General features: G+C 36.4%; 1 protein-coding gene across 9 annotated transcripts in view; it reads left to right on the top strand.

The window, feature by feature from the left end:
- The window catches only part of CADPS2 (calcium dependent secretion activator 2), a 561,256-nt gene that overhangs the window by 479,214 nt on the left and 62,593 nt on the right, over positions 1 to 19,449 (top strand). For 5 of the 9 annotated variants that reach the window (XM_054564130.1, XM_054564124.1, XM_054564123.1 and 2 more), the window contains 4 exons: positions 12,278 to 12,419; positions 12,545 to 12,664; positions 17,273 to 17,428; positions 18,807 to 18,954. In XM_054564130.1, the coding sequence (XP_054420105.1) occupies positions 12,278 to 12,419; positions 12,545 to 12,664; positions 17,273 to 17,428; positions 18,807 to 18,954 (566 nt within the window). The remainder of the gene's footprint in view (positions 1 to 12,277; positions 12,420 to 12,544; positions 12,665 to 17,272; positions 17,429 to 18,806; positions 18,955 to 19,449) is intronic. The other 4 variants (XM_054564129.1, XM_054564128.1, XM_054564127.1 and 1 more) reach the window with 1 other exon arrangement.

Raw genomic sequence — 19,449 nt, 5'->3', positions numbered from 1 at the left:
TCCTCACATGATAGGGTTTTCATGCTCATTATCGTTCTTGTCACCTTTTTCTAAATAGACTTCACTCCATTTTCCAGTATTGCTCTGGAGGGTGGTGTTGACAAGAACGTCATGCTCGCACGTGACCTGAGTAACCCAGACCCCAGTGAGCGCTGCCTTTCTTCGGCCTGTCTTCCTGCAGCCACAGCTGCTCCAGCCCTCCCAGGAACTTAGTCACCTTGTCAGTGCGTTTTAAACTTTCAAAACTAAATCCTTTTGCTGTTCTGTTTCCAGGACACCCCGACTCTGTACTTCTAAGTTGACATTGAATTTTAAGTTTTTATATTTATCTTTGTTTTTAATAAAATCACTCTATTGGCTTTGTTCATCATTCTAGTCCATTATTTCTTACCTTTCTTTGGTTCATCTTTATGAGTCTCTGCTAAAACAACAACTGGTTTACTGGGGAAAAATTCACATAGATATGAAATTGTGTGTAGTATCAAACTCCCCACAGATTTAGGACACCAGGTTAAGAATGCCTGTTATAGTAAGAGGGGCATCATGTTATAGTAATTAATAATATGGGCTTTGACAGGTTCACATCTGTCTCTACCACTTGCTACTTGACCTCTGACAATAGCTTAACCCCTGTAAATTGTAGATTCTTCATCTATAGAAGGAAAATAATAGTGCCTGCAGTGTCATTGACAGTGACAATTAAATAAAATAATCGCTCATGTATAATAGATGCTAAATACTACATTATCTGTTAAAACTTCAGTCTAGATTCTTTCAACCATCTTACTGATGTTCCTCTCATATTTTATTTCCAAAAGATTCTATTTGAAAATCAAAGAAGTAAGTTACAATTTCTACTTCATACATTCAATTATCTATATGTGAATCATTCATTCTACAAATTATCCTCATCTAGTTTGTAAGTTCCAGTTTGGTTCCCACCGGCCAGCTGGCAGACTCAGAATGACCTTCTTTACTGCCAGTCTCTTACCATCATTCATTTGCTGCTAAGAAATCACAGGACAGGTTTAATGCTAATTTAAGACAAATGTATAACAACAAATTTGCTGCCAGAAATAAATACATATGTCATGCATGAAGTCCCTAAATGGGAATAAGTTAATGCAGGGTCATTCTAACATTGCTTTCTCTATTTGCATGAAAACTCAAGGATTTATCATATTTAGATTTATTTTGGAGTTTATTCAAAAATGAAATGTTTGTTAATGTTGGCAGTCATACTGCTAGTAAAGATGATAAATCATTTAACTTATTCAACATATTGGAATTTATGGAAAAAACAAAACATGTTGTAAATTTCTTAGATGTTTTCTTGGGGAACCTCTACTTCAACTCCAGTGGGTTGACATCTTTTGATATTTTCTTTTTAAAGAGCTGTTACATTGCAAGTGTAAATTTGTGACAGTTATATCAAAAAGAACACTAAAATGAGAATAAAAGAAATTGGATTTTCAGCTAGGCTTGCAAATATTTAACTTCAAAATAGGTACATACCCCTTTTTTGTTTTAAACCATTTCCATAACATTGACTATTATTAAATGCACAAAGTATTGTTTCATATTATTTTGGTATACATTACTCAAACAAAACACCAAAGTATTTATTACAGACATCTTTGGAATGTTATGTATTTGGGGGTTAAGTCTAGATCTTGGCTTTGATTTTGCAGTGATTAATAGATTTTAGAAAACATCAGTTATTTCAGAGAAAAACAGCCCCTCTGTGTAGTGAGGTAAATAGAAAAGTCCCCCAGTACCATACCTTCCTTTTGATGTTGGACAGACGGTGCGGACTGGGGACAGAGAGTATGGTGATTTTCTTCCCAAACTCACAAGCCAAAACTGCTAAGTAATATCTCACGAGTTAGTTAAACATAATTCTTTTCTTTAATATCACCTTTGATAATGTTGTTAATAACTATGTGTTTGTTTTATTAAATTCCTGAAATATTTAGACAGCGATTTAGTGAATTCAATTCAAATGTTAAATGTTAACCTATAGTGCCTCCAAATTGTCCTTTTGGAAAGCTAGTGGGAAAATATAAAACTTGTAGCCCTTCAACCCTTTTTGAAAGAAAGATGGCACGATGGTTTTTTTTCATATTGACCCCATTGGAGTTACAGTCCAAATTCTAATTAATTACAACTTTAACCAGCTGGGGTCAACAAGAACAGATTACTCCAAAATGTCCAGTGTTGGAACTAGAGATAATTTGCTGAGTAACTGTGCTTGCTTTTATCTCACATATGGTATACCTCTAATTTATAAAGGTTTTTAAATGATTGTGATTTATTATTAATAATGTCACATACTTTATTTTGCTCTTCCAAAATAAAGTTACTAATATGTCTCTAACTAATTAAGGTATTAGTTAGAATTTGTACTTTATTAGTGCCGTAAAAACTTTATAGCTGACTTGTTTTTTAATGACTAACTTAGATATTCCACTGGTTATTTGCCATCTTTCTTTTTTATTAAAATCTTTGTGTCGATATTCCAAAACAGGTGTTTTTCTTTAGAAGAGGGGAGGGGTCTTAGACAAGCCCCTCTGTTTTCCAGCTGAGGAAACAGAAGCGCTAAGAGGTGATGTGCCTGGCTCAGGGCTTGCTGGCAGCGTGTCAGGGACAGAGAAGTGGAGCCTGATTCCTTGGTCTTCAATTCTGTCTCCATCTACAGTAACAAAGCAGATTCTAAGGGCATTTATAAAATAGTATGATTTTTTAAGGAAGATAGGCAATTTCTTGAGATAATGTTTGGTAGAGTCTTGAGTTGTGGGGACAGAGAAAGAAAGTTGGTTCAAGAGTACAGAAAAGGCCAGATAAGGGTACATATTGTCTTAGTGTGCATGTCACGAAACATCCATGATGAGAATTTTGGGGACTGAACTAATTATTGGGGAAAGAAATTCAAGGAAATTAGGTTTCTGTTTTAAGAGAAAAAAAAATACTGTCTGGGGCGTGTGCCTTGTCTTACAGTTGCACATGATTAGGGAAAAGTCTTAGCCTTAAGAACCCTTGGAGATGAAATGTGGTTCCCTCAAGGGAAGAGTACCAGCTGCACCATCATTTTAGCAACTGGCCCTCATCTCCCGCCCCTCGCAGACTCAGCCACTGATTCCCAGAGCAGGGCTGATGATGAAAACAAACTTGGCTCCTCATTTCTCTCCAACACATACCACTCTCCCCTGCGCTTCTTTCCCCTGCCTCCATCCACCCTCATCTACTCCCCCCAACTAAAGAGATAATTGTGGATGGGCAATCCCTTTAAATGGTATCTAAGGGGACAGTTTTTAAAAAGGGATGTATTGAAATTGAGGGGAAACAAATATTATCACAATGAAGCAACTAACATGGTATTTAAATGATACTGAACGACTATAAAACTTGTACAAATCGATTCTACCCTTGTTGCTATTTCCCACAATTGTCCTGTCAATACAGATATGGAAAGTGACCGCTTCTGACAAATGAAAGCCATCTGCAAATGGCACAGATCATTTCTTTCAGCACTACTGAAAGGCAAACCCTTGGAGCTAGTCACCTTTTAATCTGTGGATATGCTAGCAAGTGGCAAATGACCATTCTATTGGGAGCTGATTCCCAAGTGAAAAATACCACAGTGCTTCTTCTTTAATTAACAGCCTGTTCACATTGCTAGCACATTAAAGCCATCCCGAAGAACACCCGTGCTTATGTAATAATGTCACAGCATCTCTGCCTAAATGAATAATAAATATCTGAGCTCTACACTAAGTGAAAACCTGTTCTCCAAGACTTTCACCCTCATAAAGATGGGCTCATAAAAATCGAAAAAAGTTGGAATGTCTCATGAGGATAAAAAGGCTAGTGTTAATAATTAACAAAGAGAGTGAAGTGGAGTCAAATTAGCCATAATAGAGCCCAGAGTGACTGGCAAAGTCACCTCTCATTATCAAAAAACTCATTAAGAAATGAAGAGGTGGAAATCCCGCTGGCTTATTCTCACACTTAGGCTGTTATCAGAGATGATTTTTCAGATTTCTTTCAAATGAAGATCTGTTAGGCCGCCATATTGTATATTAGGTTAATCTTCAAGCTTTGAAATATGGAAGGCTGACACCCACATGTTATTCTACCTCAAGTGCTTAAATGAGCTGTGCATCTGAAATTCATGAATCGGTGTTTATAGATATACCTGTACATACACACACGCTAGGAGCAACACAGAGGGAATATAACTTCTATATTACTGCAGGGCTGTGTGCCAGCTTAGTTATATAGATAAGCACTTTTACAAGTGATGAAATAACCACAAAATGTGAAAATGTATTTAACTCCAGTCCCCAGAGTTGCTCGAATTCAAAATTATATGTTAGAATTTGTTTTACCAGCCAGTATAGTTAACAAAATATAAAAGCAAGGAATCACTAGGGTTTTTTTTTTTTTGGTTGAATTCCACAGTACAGCTATAGTTTCTTTATCACATGTAGACCTTTTCAGATTTTAACCTGCTTTCCATAATTTTTTAGAACTTAGTGCCTTAAAGAAAATACTCTTCTCTAAATGCCTGTGTGTTCTTCACTGTAGATTTTCAGAAGCATCTATAGCTACTAAAGGCCTCTTGAGCATCAGGAACCCACAATTGGATTTGTTGAATTTGGATTTGTTGCCCAAATGTAATGAACATTATAACACCAGTGCTCTCGTTCCTTGTTATTTTCAGTGGATTGATGAATATTTTTTAACAAGTCCCTTAAGCAGAAAGGAGGAGTTTGGTGCAGCATTAGGAGATTAAGCTCGTAAAAGTAGAAATTAATATTACCAAACTTATAAAAATACTTACCAATTTTTAATTAAAAGGAGAGTAAAATCCAATGAGTTTCTTATTCTACTTAAACTTCAACGGGATGCTCTCAGAGTTTCTTTAAGGGGGTAAATTTTTATTAATATTTATTCAATACACAGACATTTATTGAATGCTTCCTTCATGTGCCAGATTCTCTTGGCTGAGTGCTGTTCCTAAATCTCAAAGGGTTCTTGTTTGGTTTGGTTTTGTGCACGTACGCGCGTGCATGCGTGCGTGCGTGCGTGCGTGTGTTCCTTTCACATAAAGCTATTCTGGGCTGCCATCCTCCTGGCTTTTCTCCTGAAGCCCATGTTCACATTACCTGTGATTGAGATCCTCATTATATGCATTTGTCAACATGGAGAGTGACCTATTAATTTTGTATCTTAGCCCATTATGCTTGCATTGTTCAGAGTTGATATGATTCATAGTCCCTTGAATAATCATTTTATGGCACAGTCAGTTGTTTTATGGTGGTTGGTATTGTTTGTTTGATCAAGAATTATTTGGTTCCTTCCAAAATGCCTAATTAGAATTTTAGAGGGGAAAATTATTCCTCCTAGTTACCCATTAATGTTAACTGGAAGGAGGTGGCACAGTGTCAAATGGTTTGTATGGGCTCAGGAGCCAACAACATATTTTTATCCTAAAAGCAGCGCATGAACTCTTTTATCTGCTTATCCTTCATTTACCTAGTGATTATTGTTTCAGTAACCATTATTAATTGGATCTTGGTTTCAATTCTCTGTTGGAATCTTTCTATTAAAAGCCTATGACAAGTGCTTTTATAAATGTAATACTCTTTTTGGTATATAAATAACCAACATTAATTTATTAATTATTGGGATGTTCAAAATAATTGGGCACGTCTGCATCCCTATTTTACCATTTATCTAAGCCTTTTTGCTTTTCCACTGATGCTTTGTTATTTTCTGACAAGGTGGTATTTGGAAACAATCTTTTTGAAAAAACAGATTATTTTTATCAACAAAGTAAATGCTGATCCTCCACTTACATTCTGGCAAGCACTATTTGAGACTCCTTCTGAGCAGTCCTTTCTACTTTCACACCTCGGGTAAAATGTCAGAAGCATCCTTAGATGAGGTCACGTTGAGAACGCGCCTTGTAAAGGCTTGATTTGGACAGGTGGCAGCCCCAAATCATAACCTATCCTTGTTAAACCATATGGAGAAGATAGAAGCACTCATTCTGATGCCTGGGGCTACATATTAAGAGGGCTTTTGACAGTGTCTGATAGGACTGGAATGCAAACTGGCATATGGGCAACTGAGAAAAGGAGCATACGTTTACACACAGAAGTACACTGTGGTATGTGTTTCCCTGGGCTTGCCATTTGAAACTGAATTTTCTCTTTTCTTCCCCCCTCAATATGTGCTTTCTTCTTATTTCTCCTTTCTCTCTCTCTCTCTCTCTCTATCTCGCTCTCTCTCTCTCCCCTACTCTCTCCATCCCTGCCTCCCTTCCCTCTCCCCTTTCCTGAATCTAATTACAAAAGAAATAGTGCTAATTGCAGGTTTTCTAAAACTTTGGAATATGGGCTTATAACTTGATTTTTTTTAATATAAAAAGAAACACTGTCCTGAAACATGAGCAGACATTTGACCAGAATTCAACATTTGTGACAGGTCTTAAGAAATGTAGGGAATCTCCATTTTTTTCCTCTAATTTTGCAGGCTGTAATAGTTTGCTACCAAGTGTCATATCTGAACAAAGAAGTTCTCCCTTACTACCTTCATTAAAATAAGAGACATGAAATAGCCAACATTCATATTCAATTGAATTTTTAGCAGCCTGGTTTTGGACATAGGGGTCCAAAATAGGATTTCTAATGACATTATTATTTAATACAATATATTTTATATAAAATAAGAAGGGATACACAGGCATCAATAGGTTCCAATACAGTCTCCTGAATAACAATGTGGTAATCTTAAATTGTATCCAAGTCATCATTTATTCACCAAGCATTTAACCACTTGCTCTGAGCTAGGGACTTTGCTGGATGCTAAGAATGCAGACATGGTCCCTGCTTGAAGGACCTTGCACTCATGTAGGGAGAGAGATATGTAAGCATGAGCAGAAGTACAGTGTGGACCACAGCGGAAGGCTGTGTAGGCTAGAGAGTAAGCAGGGAGACTAGGAATTGGGCAAGGGGACAGCCCTTCAAGAAGGTTTGAGGAGAAAATGTGCACTTCAACTGAATCATGGATCATTGTGATTGGACCTCAGGGAATGGGGGGATCAGGCAACAGATGTCAGCCAGAGAGGTCATTTTCAGACAGGTCATAAGTGGCTTTCAACTATACAAAGGCTTTTGGAGTTTGTCATGACGATCCGTCATAGGATTATAATCTTTAGAGGGGAAATTATTAGTTTTACATTTTAGCAACCACTCTGCTTGAGATTTTAAGAAGATGGGAAAGGGAAAATTAGGAGTCTAGAGGCCAGTTAGGAGGTTACTGCACAATTCAGGGCAAGAGATGAGGATGCTGGAACTAGAGGAACAGCAGTGGTGATGAAGAGAGGAAGGGGGAGTGTTAGAAAAGTAATCAGGATATAAAATATGCAATCCATGATTGCTAATTGGATGTAGGAAGTGAGGTGAAGGCCTGTGCAACAATGCCCAAGTTGCTGGTGAAGTGATAAAACGGATAATCTCTTATTTTCACTCTCTTGATGTGAATACAAGAGAAGGAGGCATATTTAACAGGATAATGGATTGAGTGCTCAAGTGTATAAAAAAAGAGAAATGCTGCTAGAAATACATTTGAGTCAACTGCTATTTAATCTTAGAATCTTTATAGCATCTAATAACAACATTGAGTATGATTTTCCTTATGTGCTTCTTTATTTTAACAAAGTATGATAATAGCTGACCTCTAAATGTATTATAAAGTATTATTTGAACTTATTTGTAGATGTAATAATTTGTTACATAAGCATGTGTTTTGGTCTTGGAGTAGTAAAAAAAATAATGACAGTGTTTAACAGTACCTATCAAGACATACAGCAGAAGATTCTTTGTATTTTTTATTAGTAGGCCATATAATTTAAGTTTTAGGCATACAATCTAGATGTATAGCAATGTAAAATTGTCCTGTTTTCCATGTATATTATAAGCACATTGAATATTTTCACAGCATTAATTCATTTTCAATTAATTGAATATAATAGTTTTGTTCAACCTCTTGAATTTTTCATATTGTAACAGTTTTTCAGAATTCTCTTGAAAACATAGAATCCATCTAAGATATGGTGTAATGTGTTAGTCATTTACAAGATTTTTTTTACCTAAAACAATCTACTGTATTACATTTCTAGACCTTAAAAGATGCTGATATGATGATGATAGATTGGACAGATATATGAATGGATAAATAAACAGATAAGAGCTCATGATAAATTTGAATGATGATATTATTATTCTGTGGAAGTCAATAGAGGACTCTGGTATAAAGTCTTTGTTCTACTGTCTAATAACTAAATGACTTGGACAAGTGTCCTAAATTCTCTGTGTCTCAGTTTCCTTATTGATAAGATTGAAAAATTTACAGTTCCATAGTTCTCTCTTGGAGTTTTTGAGATGATTCAATGAGAGAATGCATATCAATCACTTAGCGGCACCATGCTCAACATTCTAAAAATGCTGGTGACAAGGAGAAGGAATAAGAAAAGGAGAGTTGTTTATTAGAGATCTAATAAATTCAGATTTTGGCATTTTTTTAAATTTACTCACCACAGTTATTTAGATGGTTTGAGAGAGAATGTTTCATCCTTAATGTTCGCATTCTTATTTTGTGACATTTAGTAAGAGGAACTGAATTACATGATCTGATCTATAGTATCTTCTAACTCTCTCATTGAACCTCCAGGAATAAGTAAAGCTTCTTTCAGTGTGATAATGAAAACATTATTAAGATAGAATTAGTCTTCTAAATAAGACATTTATCTTTAAATACAATTATTATTCCCACTTTAATAGGAAATCTTTTAGCATATATATAAGCCAGAAAAGATTATTTAACCACAAAAAAATACTAAACTGTACCAACTAGAGATAGAAAAATATCATTGTTGTATTTCCTTCTGTATTTAAAATTACTTCCTACTCTACTTTCATGTGTCTATACCTTCCCAGCCTCTGACAAATTTCAGAATCACTTAATTAAAGTAATATATAGTAGGAGTGGTCATAGTCATTCTACCATAGTGTCACATATTTTACCCAAATTGGAAAAAAAAAACTATTTAGGTTTTCAGGGTATTGTTGCCCTGAAGAAGATTATGTATGAAATTGACATATTTAGCTGAGTTGAATATTTTATAAGACAATATTGTTAGAGTTGCTATTAATTAGATTTAGTAACTATAAGCATATATAGCAATCCAAATCCATTAAAGTGAATGAGATTACTGAAGGACTTTTTCTCACCTTCTACCTCTGGTCTCTAATCCAATGCACCATCATCATCTTCATCCTCACCCTCCTCCTCCTCTTCCTCATCATCATCTTTTATGTGGTCTATTGCAGTAAAGAACTGAGTACTGACCACCTTCTCTGCTTCTGCCCTTGGCCACCTACTCCATTTTTCATACAGGAGCCACAGAGATTTTATCATGTCACTCCTCTACTAAGTAATAATAAAAACAGTAATGCACCCTACTGCACCCAGTACAACCCGTACTCCTCACCATATCCTGTCATCTAGACGTCACCTTGGACTATTCTTCCCTCTCCCTCACTCTACTCCTGCCACACTGGCCTTTTAAAGAATACCACTTATTCCTCTCTAAAACTTTTGTGCTAGCTGTTCCCTCTACCAGGACACCTTCCCTCCAAATCCTCCACGGATGACTCCTTTGTTGTTTTGTTGCAATTAAAATGCCATCTCTTAAAAAACACCTTTCCCAACCACAGAGTATATTTTTTTTAAATGAACATGTTCTCATTTTGAGGGTATAAAAAAATCACAACTGGGTTTAGGGTGTTCACTTGAAATATATGTACCATCTAAATTTTACAAATTCTTTATTGAATATTACTTAGCATTACTTAGCATTTTCCTACAAATTCTCTATTCTTTCATGGTGCAATGTAGACACATACCAATTATCTTCGTCTGTTTGGACTGCTATAACAGAATAGCATAGTCTGTGTGGCTTACAAACAACAGAAATTTATTTCTCCTAATTCCGGAGGCCAGGAAGTCTAAGATCATAGTACAGGTAGATTTGGCATCTGGTGAGGGCCTGCTTCATAGACAGCCATCTTCTTGCTGTGTCCTCACATTGGGAAAGGGTGGTCGGATCTGTCGGTTTGGGGGACGGAGTGTGTTGCAGGGAGCATGGCACTCCGAGATCTGAGGGTTACTGTCCGGGGCCAGCTGAGATGGGAGCAGGGACTCTGAATCCCGCAGAGCCCATCTCAGAGGTGTCACAGATGGAGAGGAATAAACACGAGTCATCGCAAACACTTCTCTGTTTGCCAGGAGAGGGGACATGGCACATCCCTCTAGTGGAGAAGGCCCAGAGTCCCTTTGTTCAAAGGCTTTTATTGAAAGGGTTATCAGTGGGGCTAGGTAACAGGAATGCACAGGTTATCTCATTAGGTCCATATGTTAATGTTCACATAGAATGGGTATGTTTTGAAGAAAACAAATGGCAGGAACACACCGATTTACATGGGTCCCAGAGGAGACTAGTAAACAAGAGATACGACTAAAGGTGAGAGCGTAGTAAACATAAGAATGCCTAAGGGTACAGGGTTAGAGTCTGTGAATAATGTAAATTTCCTTCCCAGCATGGGCTGGCTGTAGCTTCTGAGAGAAGACAAAGCACACTTTAAAGAATTTACTTTTAGGCCTGATTTCCCTGGGAACCGCCAGATCTGGTTTAGGACTGACTCCGGTATTGTTTGGAGCCTGAGTCAGGCGGTGGGAAGGAACTGCCAGGAGACAAGGACACTTCTTTCAGATAGAATGAGGACTCTGGCCATGTCCAAGCTAAGCCAAGGGGTGCGCGCCTTTTGCCCTTTCTCCGTGTCCCCCGATTTCTTGTCTGCTGCCAATACCCGATCAATATCTGTCTTAGGTTGTCATCTCAGCACAAGATAACTTACCCATCATGGATTACCGATCATCACATGGCAAAGCAGAAAGGCAAGAGCTATGCCCCTGCCAGGGGGCACAGGTTATGTCTCCTCAGGGGCCTGTTTCTCCAAGGCCTGCCTGATTATTTCCAGCCTTTGGGCCCTCCAGCCTGTCAGTGGGGTTACAGTTCCTGAAACCAGATAAGGCGTTTCCCAGCAGGGATCTTTCCAGGATCTCCTTTATAAGGGGCACTAACCCCATTTTTGAGGGTTCTGCCCTCATGACCTAATCACTCTTTAAAGTCCTCATCTTCTAATACCATCACATTGGGTTTTAGAATTTCAACTAAAGAATTGGGGGGTGGACAAAAACATTTAGTGTACAGCACTGACCTATGTTCCAGTGAAAATGTGTGCAGAGAGGGCATTCATCTTCTGGCGGAAGTAGGTGCACCGTGCACAGATTCTAAGACCTTTACAACTACTTTAGGTAGGAAGTTTTGTACCACAACTCGTTAAATACAAATGGACAACTAAAAAATGCATGTGATGTAATATGCTATTTTTAAAGACACATGTGGAAAATTGGATGACTAAAAGATGCCCTGGCTGGTGTGGCACAGTGGATTGAGTGTTGGCCTGCAAACCAAAAGGTCTCTAGTTTGATTCCCAGTAGGGCACATGCCTGGGTTGCTGGCCAGGTTCCCAGTTGGGGGTGTGCAAAAGGCAATCAGTCGATGCATCTCTTGCTCATCATTCTTTCTCTCCCTCTCTTTCTCTCTCTGTTCCCCTCTCTCTAAAAATAAATAAATACATCTTTTTTTAAGAAAGAAAAAATACACAAATAACTAAAAAATGAATTTAACAAGTATTTCTCTTAGAAGCAATCAAGCTCCTAGATTTGAATAAGTTCTGCTCTTCAGTGATACACAGCATAGGACAGGGATTATAACTCTGTTTAATTTCTATATTTATATGTGTCCAGACCTTTAGGCGATCCAGCAGCTCTCTTGAATCTCTAGCAAGTGGTCATATGCCTCATGTGTTAAACCTTTTAGAAAGTAAAAACATATGACTTTCCAGGAACATTTTCTAGAAATACAGTCTATTTATATTTTTGAGAACCATATATAGAAGGTCAATTATACTGTTTTTATCAGTTTTCATGACATGATATTCAATATAAGGAACAAGATACATTATCATCTATACTTATCTGCTCTTCTGTGTCAGACTCTTTCAAGAAAAGTTTTTTCACCCATATTTTCCAAATGCCTGATATTATCCCTCTGACAAACACTGTTTCTGCTTGACTATTTCAGCACTTTTATGTAATGGAAAATTTCACAAACACTTGCAAGAAATCTTTGTGCCCTTGGTTGTTCGCTACGTCGATCTCATGGAGTCCTCCATCGCCCAGTCAATTCACAGAGGTTTTGAGCAAGAGACATGGCAGCCTGTCAAGTAGGTATCTTGCCCAGTGCCCATCCAGCATCTGCCTCTTCTATCCTGACCTTATGACTTTACACATGGCCATCTGTAGTTATTGCTTACGGTGGTCCCTTCCCACGTTGTTTGTTTCTTTACAGGAATATCGCCAACAGTCTTCCCAATGTAGCTCTTCCAAAAGTTCCAAGTCTGCCTCTTAATCTTCCACAGATTCCTAGCCTTTCTACTCCCACATGGATGGCTTCTTTATATGAGTCCACGTGTGTATTCCTCACTTATTTCCTAGTGGTGTGTTAGCTAGTGCATGGCCTGGGCTGTGTTCTATGCAGATGTGTTTAGACTGCATGGCATTTATCATTGTTGGTTCAGGAATACTCTGTTTTGGTTTTGTTTTAGTTTTTAAGCTATTAAGCTAAGCTTAGCACATGGATGATAAATGATATATATTTTTTTAATAGTCACTGGTTTGATGTAGCTCATACGTAATATATGGGGCAAGGGTCATTTGGTGACCCAGCTTGTAGACTGGCTAAATGACATAACCAGAGTTCTCCAAATTGAGACCATCAGTGTGGTAAGCTGTATGTCTGGGATCCTTAGCTGGCTCTAGCTTTATGCGCACATGACTTCTTTTATGTGTGTAGAAAACCATTGTGAGAACAGTTTCAAGAATATAGTCTTTTCCTATTTTTATCTTAGTCTCACCTTTAAAGAAACAAATTTGCTGGTTTCAAAGAAGGGGTTGTCTTTTTGTTCCCAACAAAAGCAAGGTCTTCTTTTGTCCTTCCATGTATCAGTTGGTGTGCCTTGTTATTTTTAAATGATCTTTATATCATGGGAGGTGGGGATGAGGGGGTGGGGAGAAGGATGGGACGAAAATGCAGACAACTGTACTTGAACAACAATAAAAAAATAAAGAGCTTTGTACAATCAAAAAAATTAGTAAAATAAAATTCCAATAATAAAAACAACCTATTTATAAACTCCACATTGTGATGAGCCTACCTACTGCAGATTCAGTAACTAAGAGTCATTAAAGTAAAAGGAGATGGGCTCTCGAATCAATCAGTGCCAGATTTGGATCCTAGTTTATTAATTTTAAGTCTTTCTTAGCCTCAGTTCCCCCAACTCTAAAATGGATACAACACCTAATTTATAGACATTCTTAAATGAGGATTTAAGAAAAGCTATGAAAAGTACTTGGCACATCCTAGGTTCTCAATAAATGATAACTACTATTTTATATCATGATTGTTATTACTATAATTATTATTGTTATCATCGATCATTATCATTATTATTCTTAACAGTATAGTTTTCAAAAATATGACCTTCATAACAATCAACTGAACTGAATAATAGCCCATACTTGGCCCAAGATACATGAAGTCAGCTAGAAAGAATAATAATTAGGAGAAAAACAGCTACAATTTATTGAAAATTTATTATGTTCCAGGTACAGTGTCAAATTATTTTTTATTGTTTATTCTATTATAGTTGTCCCAATTTTTTCCCTTTTCCCCTCTCCACCCAGCCCACCCTTCTCCCCCACAGTCAGTCCCTTCTTCTTTGTCCATGTCCATGAGTCATTTATTGTACTAAGCCTTATAACCGCCCTGTGAAATAAATGTCATTATCTCCATTTTACAATTAAGGAAACTAAGTCATAAAGAAGTTTGGGGACAAATTTGCCCAATAGCTCACAGTCAGGAGGTGACATAGGTAATATTTGAACTCAGGTTTGCCTGACTTCAGAGCCCTCACTTACCGTTTTTCTGCTTCCAGAGAATAAACGGGTTGAGAACTTATTTAGTATCCTTTCTACCTACCCTACCATCGCCTGTCAAATCTATTCCCAGTCCAGTCTGGGAATCAAGAGAAAAAAAAGAGAAGAAATGACCAAGAAAGAGAATAGCTTGCAAAATGGTTTGGCAATATTTCTGCAAGTTGAACATCATCACTGTACTCATATTATTTATTAGGATATTAGGTTACATGTGAACCTTACTCTTAATGCTTTAGACCTTATAGTGTGTCAAGTGGTGTCTGTGTGCTCAGGAATTACTAGGAAGTACAAGAAATCTTTCTAAGTTTATGATTTTTTGTACTTTATATTTTTTAATAATTTAACTTCTTTTCATCCTTATTCATCATTTGTTTAAGGATCTTGATTTTAACCAAGAACACTATTGTAAGCATTACCTTGTGAAATTTAAGAGATTTTTGTTATCACTATTTTATTAGCTTTGAGATATGTGGGAACCCTCAATCTCATTTTTGGGAGCGCCTTTATAATTCACCTGTGTCTCAGGATAGGAATCATGACAAATTGTGCCTTTGTAAATTAAGAGCTTCTAATTTTATCATTCTGGGCAGATAAAATATCCGTTTTAAAGTTAGTGACCATTACCTTTTACCTGATCATCATAAGATGATCAGCATTATGCTGTTTGTCAAAGTGGCAAAATTACTTATAATGTTATGATGTTATTGCAATTGGTTTTTTTAATTTTTTCTAGAAAGCATTAAGTAGCTAAAGCATTTCCATTTCACATGTGTAAGGAATTAAAAGTACAACTAATGATTAACTGAAGATTAGTAATATCAAAGTAACCATGGGCTTGAGGATACATCCCTAAATACTAATGTATAAATCACCTTAGGGGGTGTTTCCCTACACCTCTCCCTATATATAATAATGTCTTCACCCTGGGTTTTTTAGCCCAAAAAGTGAATACCAGTAGGATAAGTTTCTTGTTGGCATTTCTATGAAATTATCTGAGTCTATTATTCACATTTGAATTATTTAATCTGTTAATAATACTTTTAGGAATAAACCACTCATTAGAATAACTTTAGAATGAAGAAGTTCTGAAAAAATGGCAGGTTAGATATACCAGCTTGAGAGCAAACTTGCTGACATTTTTTCATCTATCTATTTAATTACAACAAACACTTCTTAATTACATTCCCAATTAAGCACACCTATTGTTCAGAAACATACCATAACATTAAAGAACCAAAGAAACATATACCCATATTCTCTATAAAAATTTAATTGTTACATATTATAAGAAAGTCCATTTTTAATAGAATTCTACCTTTACTATTTGGGATTTTGTTTTGATTATGATTTTTGCTGTTGTTGTTTTGTGACGCTGTTAAAGAATACATAAATGTTTCAAATAGCTCCTTATATTTCTCCTAAGTAAAAATTGTAAGAAGTAGATTTGCTTCTTTTCCAATTACATTGGATTACTCTCAAAGCATAGGTCCTCTCATCTACCAATATTACACTGTGGATACAAAGAGGGGTTTTCCTTGGTCATTTTTTCTCTGATTTTTATTATATATATCACAAAAAGAAGAAGTAAATTTTTTCAAATATTTTTCACAACAATATCAGCATGGTGTTGTTCTGGTTCTTTTGGGCACTAATTATTAAGATTAAAAGATATTTAGCAAATAAAGTGCTGTGGGTCATTTTTAGTGATTTGCTGTGATTGGTCTCTTGAGACTTTCACTCAGGACATTCTGGCTAGAAAAGGAATCATGAGGAATTACTGGCAGAATAGGAGGAGGGAAGCAGAGGAGGTTGGTGATGGAGCTAAGATGCTGAGGCATGAGGGGTGGGGGCAGAGGAGCAGAAAGAAGCTTTTAATTAGCCAGAGCAAGGGGTGATTTTTTTTAAGCTAGCTAATTAAGATACAGTTATCTATGTAATGTGGCTATTTAAAATAATTTTATTTTTTGTTAAATTTTTCCACCATTCCCTTGTGATAAGTTTATTTTATTTTTTAAATTTTCTTTTACGAACTATATAAATTTATATAAAAATATAAAATTAGGTTAATACATGTTAAATAATTATTGGAAAGCGGAGGAGAAATGATCATAGAGCAGTTTTTTTTCCCTTTTGTTCTTTTTTACAATCAAGTTTGAATATGTTTTAATGTAGGAATATTTTACTTTAAAAACATCTGTTTCTCTACAAGACTATATATGTGCATAATGGAAAATAATAGTATTATCCTTTGCCTGATATTATATGTACTCTGGTACAAATTACCGTCATACAGGCAGTGACAATATAATTTTACCATGCTAGTGAATGCACAGTAGATCTTGGCTCCACATTTAGATGTAAGGACTTGAAATACATGATTTTGTTCCAACTTCAGAGCACCATGAACATCATTTCTGTGTTAGACCCTACTTTGTGCTATTAGGTTTAATTATAAGCTAGCAAGGGCACAAGCATGTCAAAATATAAGTAAGATTTGCTTCCCTACCCAACATGTTATTTCATTTCCAGTGCCTGATTCACCTTTATCTGTAACTGAGAAGTTTAAGGCCTCTGTATGCTACACACCTGTGGACAGACAGAAGCCGTCTGTCATGATGACAGGGCACATGTCCATAAGTAGGAGAGTAAAGCTAGTAGTTGCTGTCATATGGATTTACTTGCATAAAACACACTTTCCTGAGTTTCTAGAAGGAAATATTTATATATTTGATCTTTGTCCTAGAGATTGTAAAAAAAAAAAACAACTTGAAATGTTTCTTCTTAGGTACACAGTTTGATTTCTTTACTAAAGAATCCTTATCCATTTTATATCTTTTTATGAAACCTTACTATGGTATATTTATTTCTGTTTTTTTCTCCTTGCCTTGTGCTATTCATTAAGAAGTGAAAAGGAAGCATTGGAAGGTTGAACAAAGAAAATACTGGTCACTAGAGATTTTATGTGGTATTTCTTCACTGATGGCAATTCATACAAAAATGGGGAAAATAAAAACAGTGTATTGATCTACAGAGCTAGCAGTGGAAGTTCATGATGTTCTTAATTTTTCCTTTTTTCTTCTAGCAATGGCTCAGCAACATCCGAAGACCTTTTTTGGAAACTTGATGCACTGCAAATGTTTGTCTTTGATCTACACTGGCCAGAACAAGAATTTGCCCATCACTTAGAACAAAGACTCAAACTAATGGCCAGTGATATGATAGAGGCCTGTGTCAAAAGGTAGTCGTATTTTCAAGTTACCGTTTAACATGCCAGCACCAAAAAACCCCCACTTTTTACCACATACTTGTTATGTAATTGTCACAAGAAAGGTTCTAGTATGTACTACCATTCAAAAATTTAATGAACATGAGGTTATCTAACCTAAACTCTGGAGACCGATGTAATAAATAAACTTGGCCTGATAGTTTTTGGGGAGTCTCCTAACCTTTGCCTTCATCAGTAGCACCCATACCACATTAATCGTTTCTGTTGTGTTGTTGCTTCTCTGGGAACACTGGGCTTTAAATTCACAAGGCAATACTTCCCAAGACATGGAACAGGTCTGTTAAGTACTTTGTGCGTTATGTATTGTCTGTGTGCCATGAAATGGCAGGGCAAATTCTAATTATGATCAGTGCCAGCACCTGTTAGGTTTTTTGGGATTCTCTGTCCCCGTCAGATGAGTTCCACGCATCCATTCTCACCCTTCAAAACTAACCAGAAATCAGTTGCGTAGCTTTGGATTCTTCCAAATGTGCTTTCATTTTTTAATTATTCTTACAAAATCAGCATTGCCCCCTCATTAATCAGGTACAGTTTGTTCATTGCCCATGTTCATGATATGTACAAGAACAATGTGGGACTGTGTAGTGGAGTAACAAACACCGGTTAGAGCAATTGAATAATCCTGAATTCTTTAAAGCTATAAAACCCAGTCATTAGAATATGATGGCCCTTCCAAGGCAAGGCCATGGATTAGATTATTTAATGTCTTTTTTTAAAATCATGCTTATAGTCTGTGATTCCGGTGATTCAAATCAGTTGACATCCTTTGGATACTTATCAAGACCAATTCCAAATATCCTGTGATATGATTTCTTTGAAAAACTTAACTGCAACTTCAGGTGTTTGAAAGAGAGACTAAGTGATATACAAGAGTTACACTTTGTGTTGTGTACATTTTGTGTTGTACATTAATTATGATGTTTTAGAGTTTTTCCGACTTGCGCTTTTTTTGATTGGTCATAAATCCTCACAGAGAGGATTTGTTCTGCTTTCATGCAGAGAAGCAAGTTGACTTCTGGTTGGATATTCGTTCAGGCAGTTAAGTGAAACTAGGTTTTTCCATTAAAAGTGATGCTTTGGATGTAGCAAATAGCCTCATTTGAGTAGAGATATTGTCTGAGTGACTAAAAAAGCTCTGTTTAATAGAAAATAACACAACCTGATCTTTTATATGAGACACCTGAAAAGAAGAACATCACACCCTCGCTCCCAAGCACTGCTCTTATTTGCATGTTTGAAATTAGTGTTTTGTAGTGTTGATTTCCCTTTAACAAAACAGATAGAATATATGTCAGAATTTCTTACTCTGAATTCATGTTTTAATGACCAGAACAAGAGCTGCATTTGAACTCAAGCTGCAAAAGGCAAACAAAACCACCGACTTACGCATTCCAGCTTCTGTGTGTACCATGTTTAACGTGTTAGTTGATGCCAAAAAGCAAAGCACCAAACTTTGTGCCCTGGATGGAGGACAAGAGGTAAGTGGATGAAGTGTCACAAACAGAAATGCAGCACGAGTGCCCTGGCAAAGGACAATGCTGTTTCCAGAAGTCATTCACTTGACTAGATTGCAAAAGACCAACTTCTCCCATACAGTGCTTGGTCTTTTCTTCACTATAATATGGAATGTCCTCTGTCCTTTGCTTCTGTCAGTTTCTTATTTTTTAGATGAAGACTGCCTAAAATTTTACAAGTGGCCATTGAATTTCAGATATATCTTTTAACAGCTTAGGTGTTGTGTATTTACATAAAGCTTGCTTTTCACAAGCAAATGAGAAAGCTACCTGCTTTGTTTATACAAATCTAGCATGCCTAGAGTTTGCATCCAAAAGACAAGCCACAGAAAATAGCATATGAAATATTTTATTTACACAAATGTTTCTATTTTTTAAAGAACAAGTTGACATATAATAGAAAAGTAGGCTTTATTCTTTTCAATAACTATTCCATGGATTAAATTTTATAAACATTTT

Source organism: Pteronotus mesoamericanus, unplaced genomic scaffold (assembly GCF_021234165.1).
Source record: "Pteronotus mesoamericanus isolate MK-2021 breed Mesoamerican mustached bat unplaced genomic scaffold, CSHL_Meso_final scaffold_85, whole genome shotgun sequence".
NCBI lineage: Eukaryota > Metazoa > Chordata > Mammalia > Chiroptera > Mormoopidae > Pteronotus > Pteronotus mesoamericanus.
This window is presented reverse-complemented; position numbering and strand designations above follow the sequence as displayed.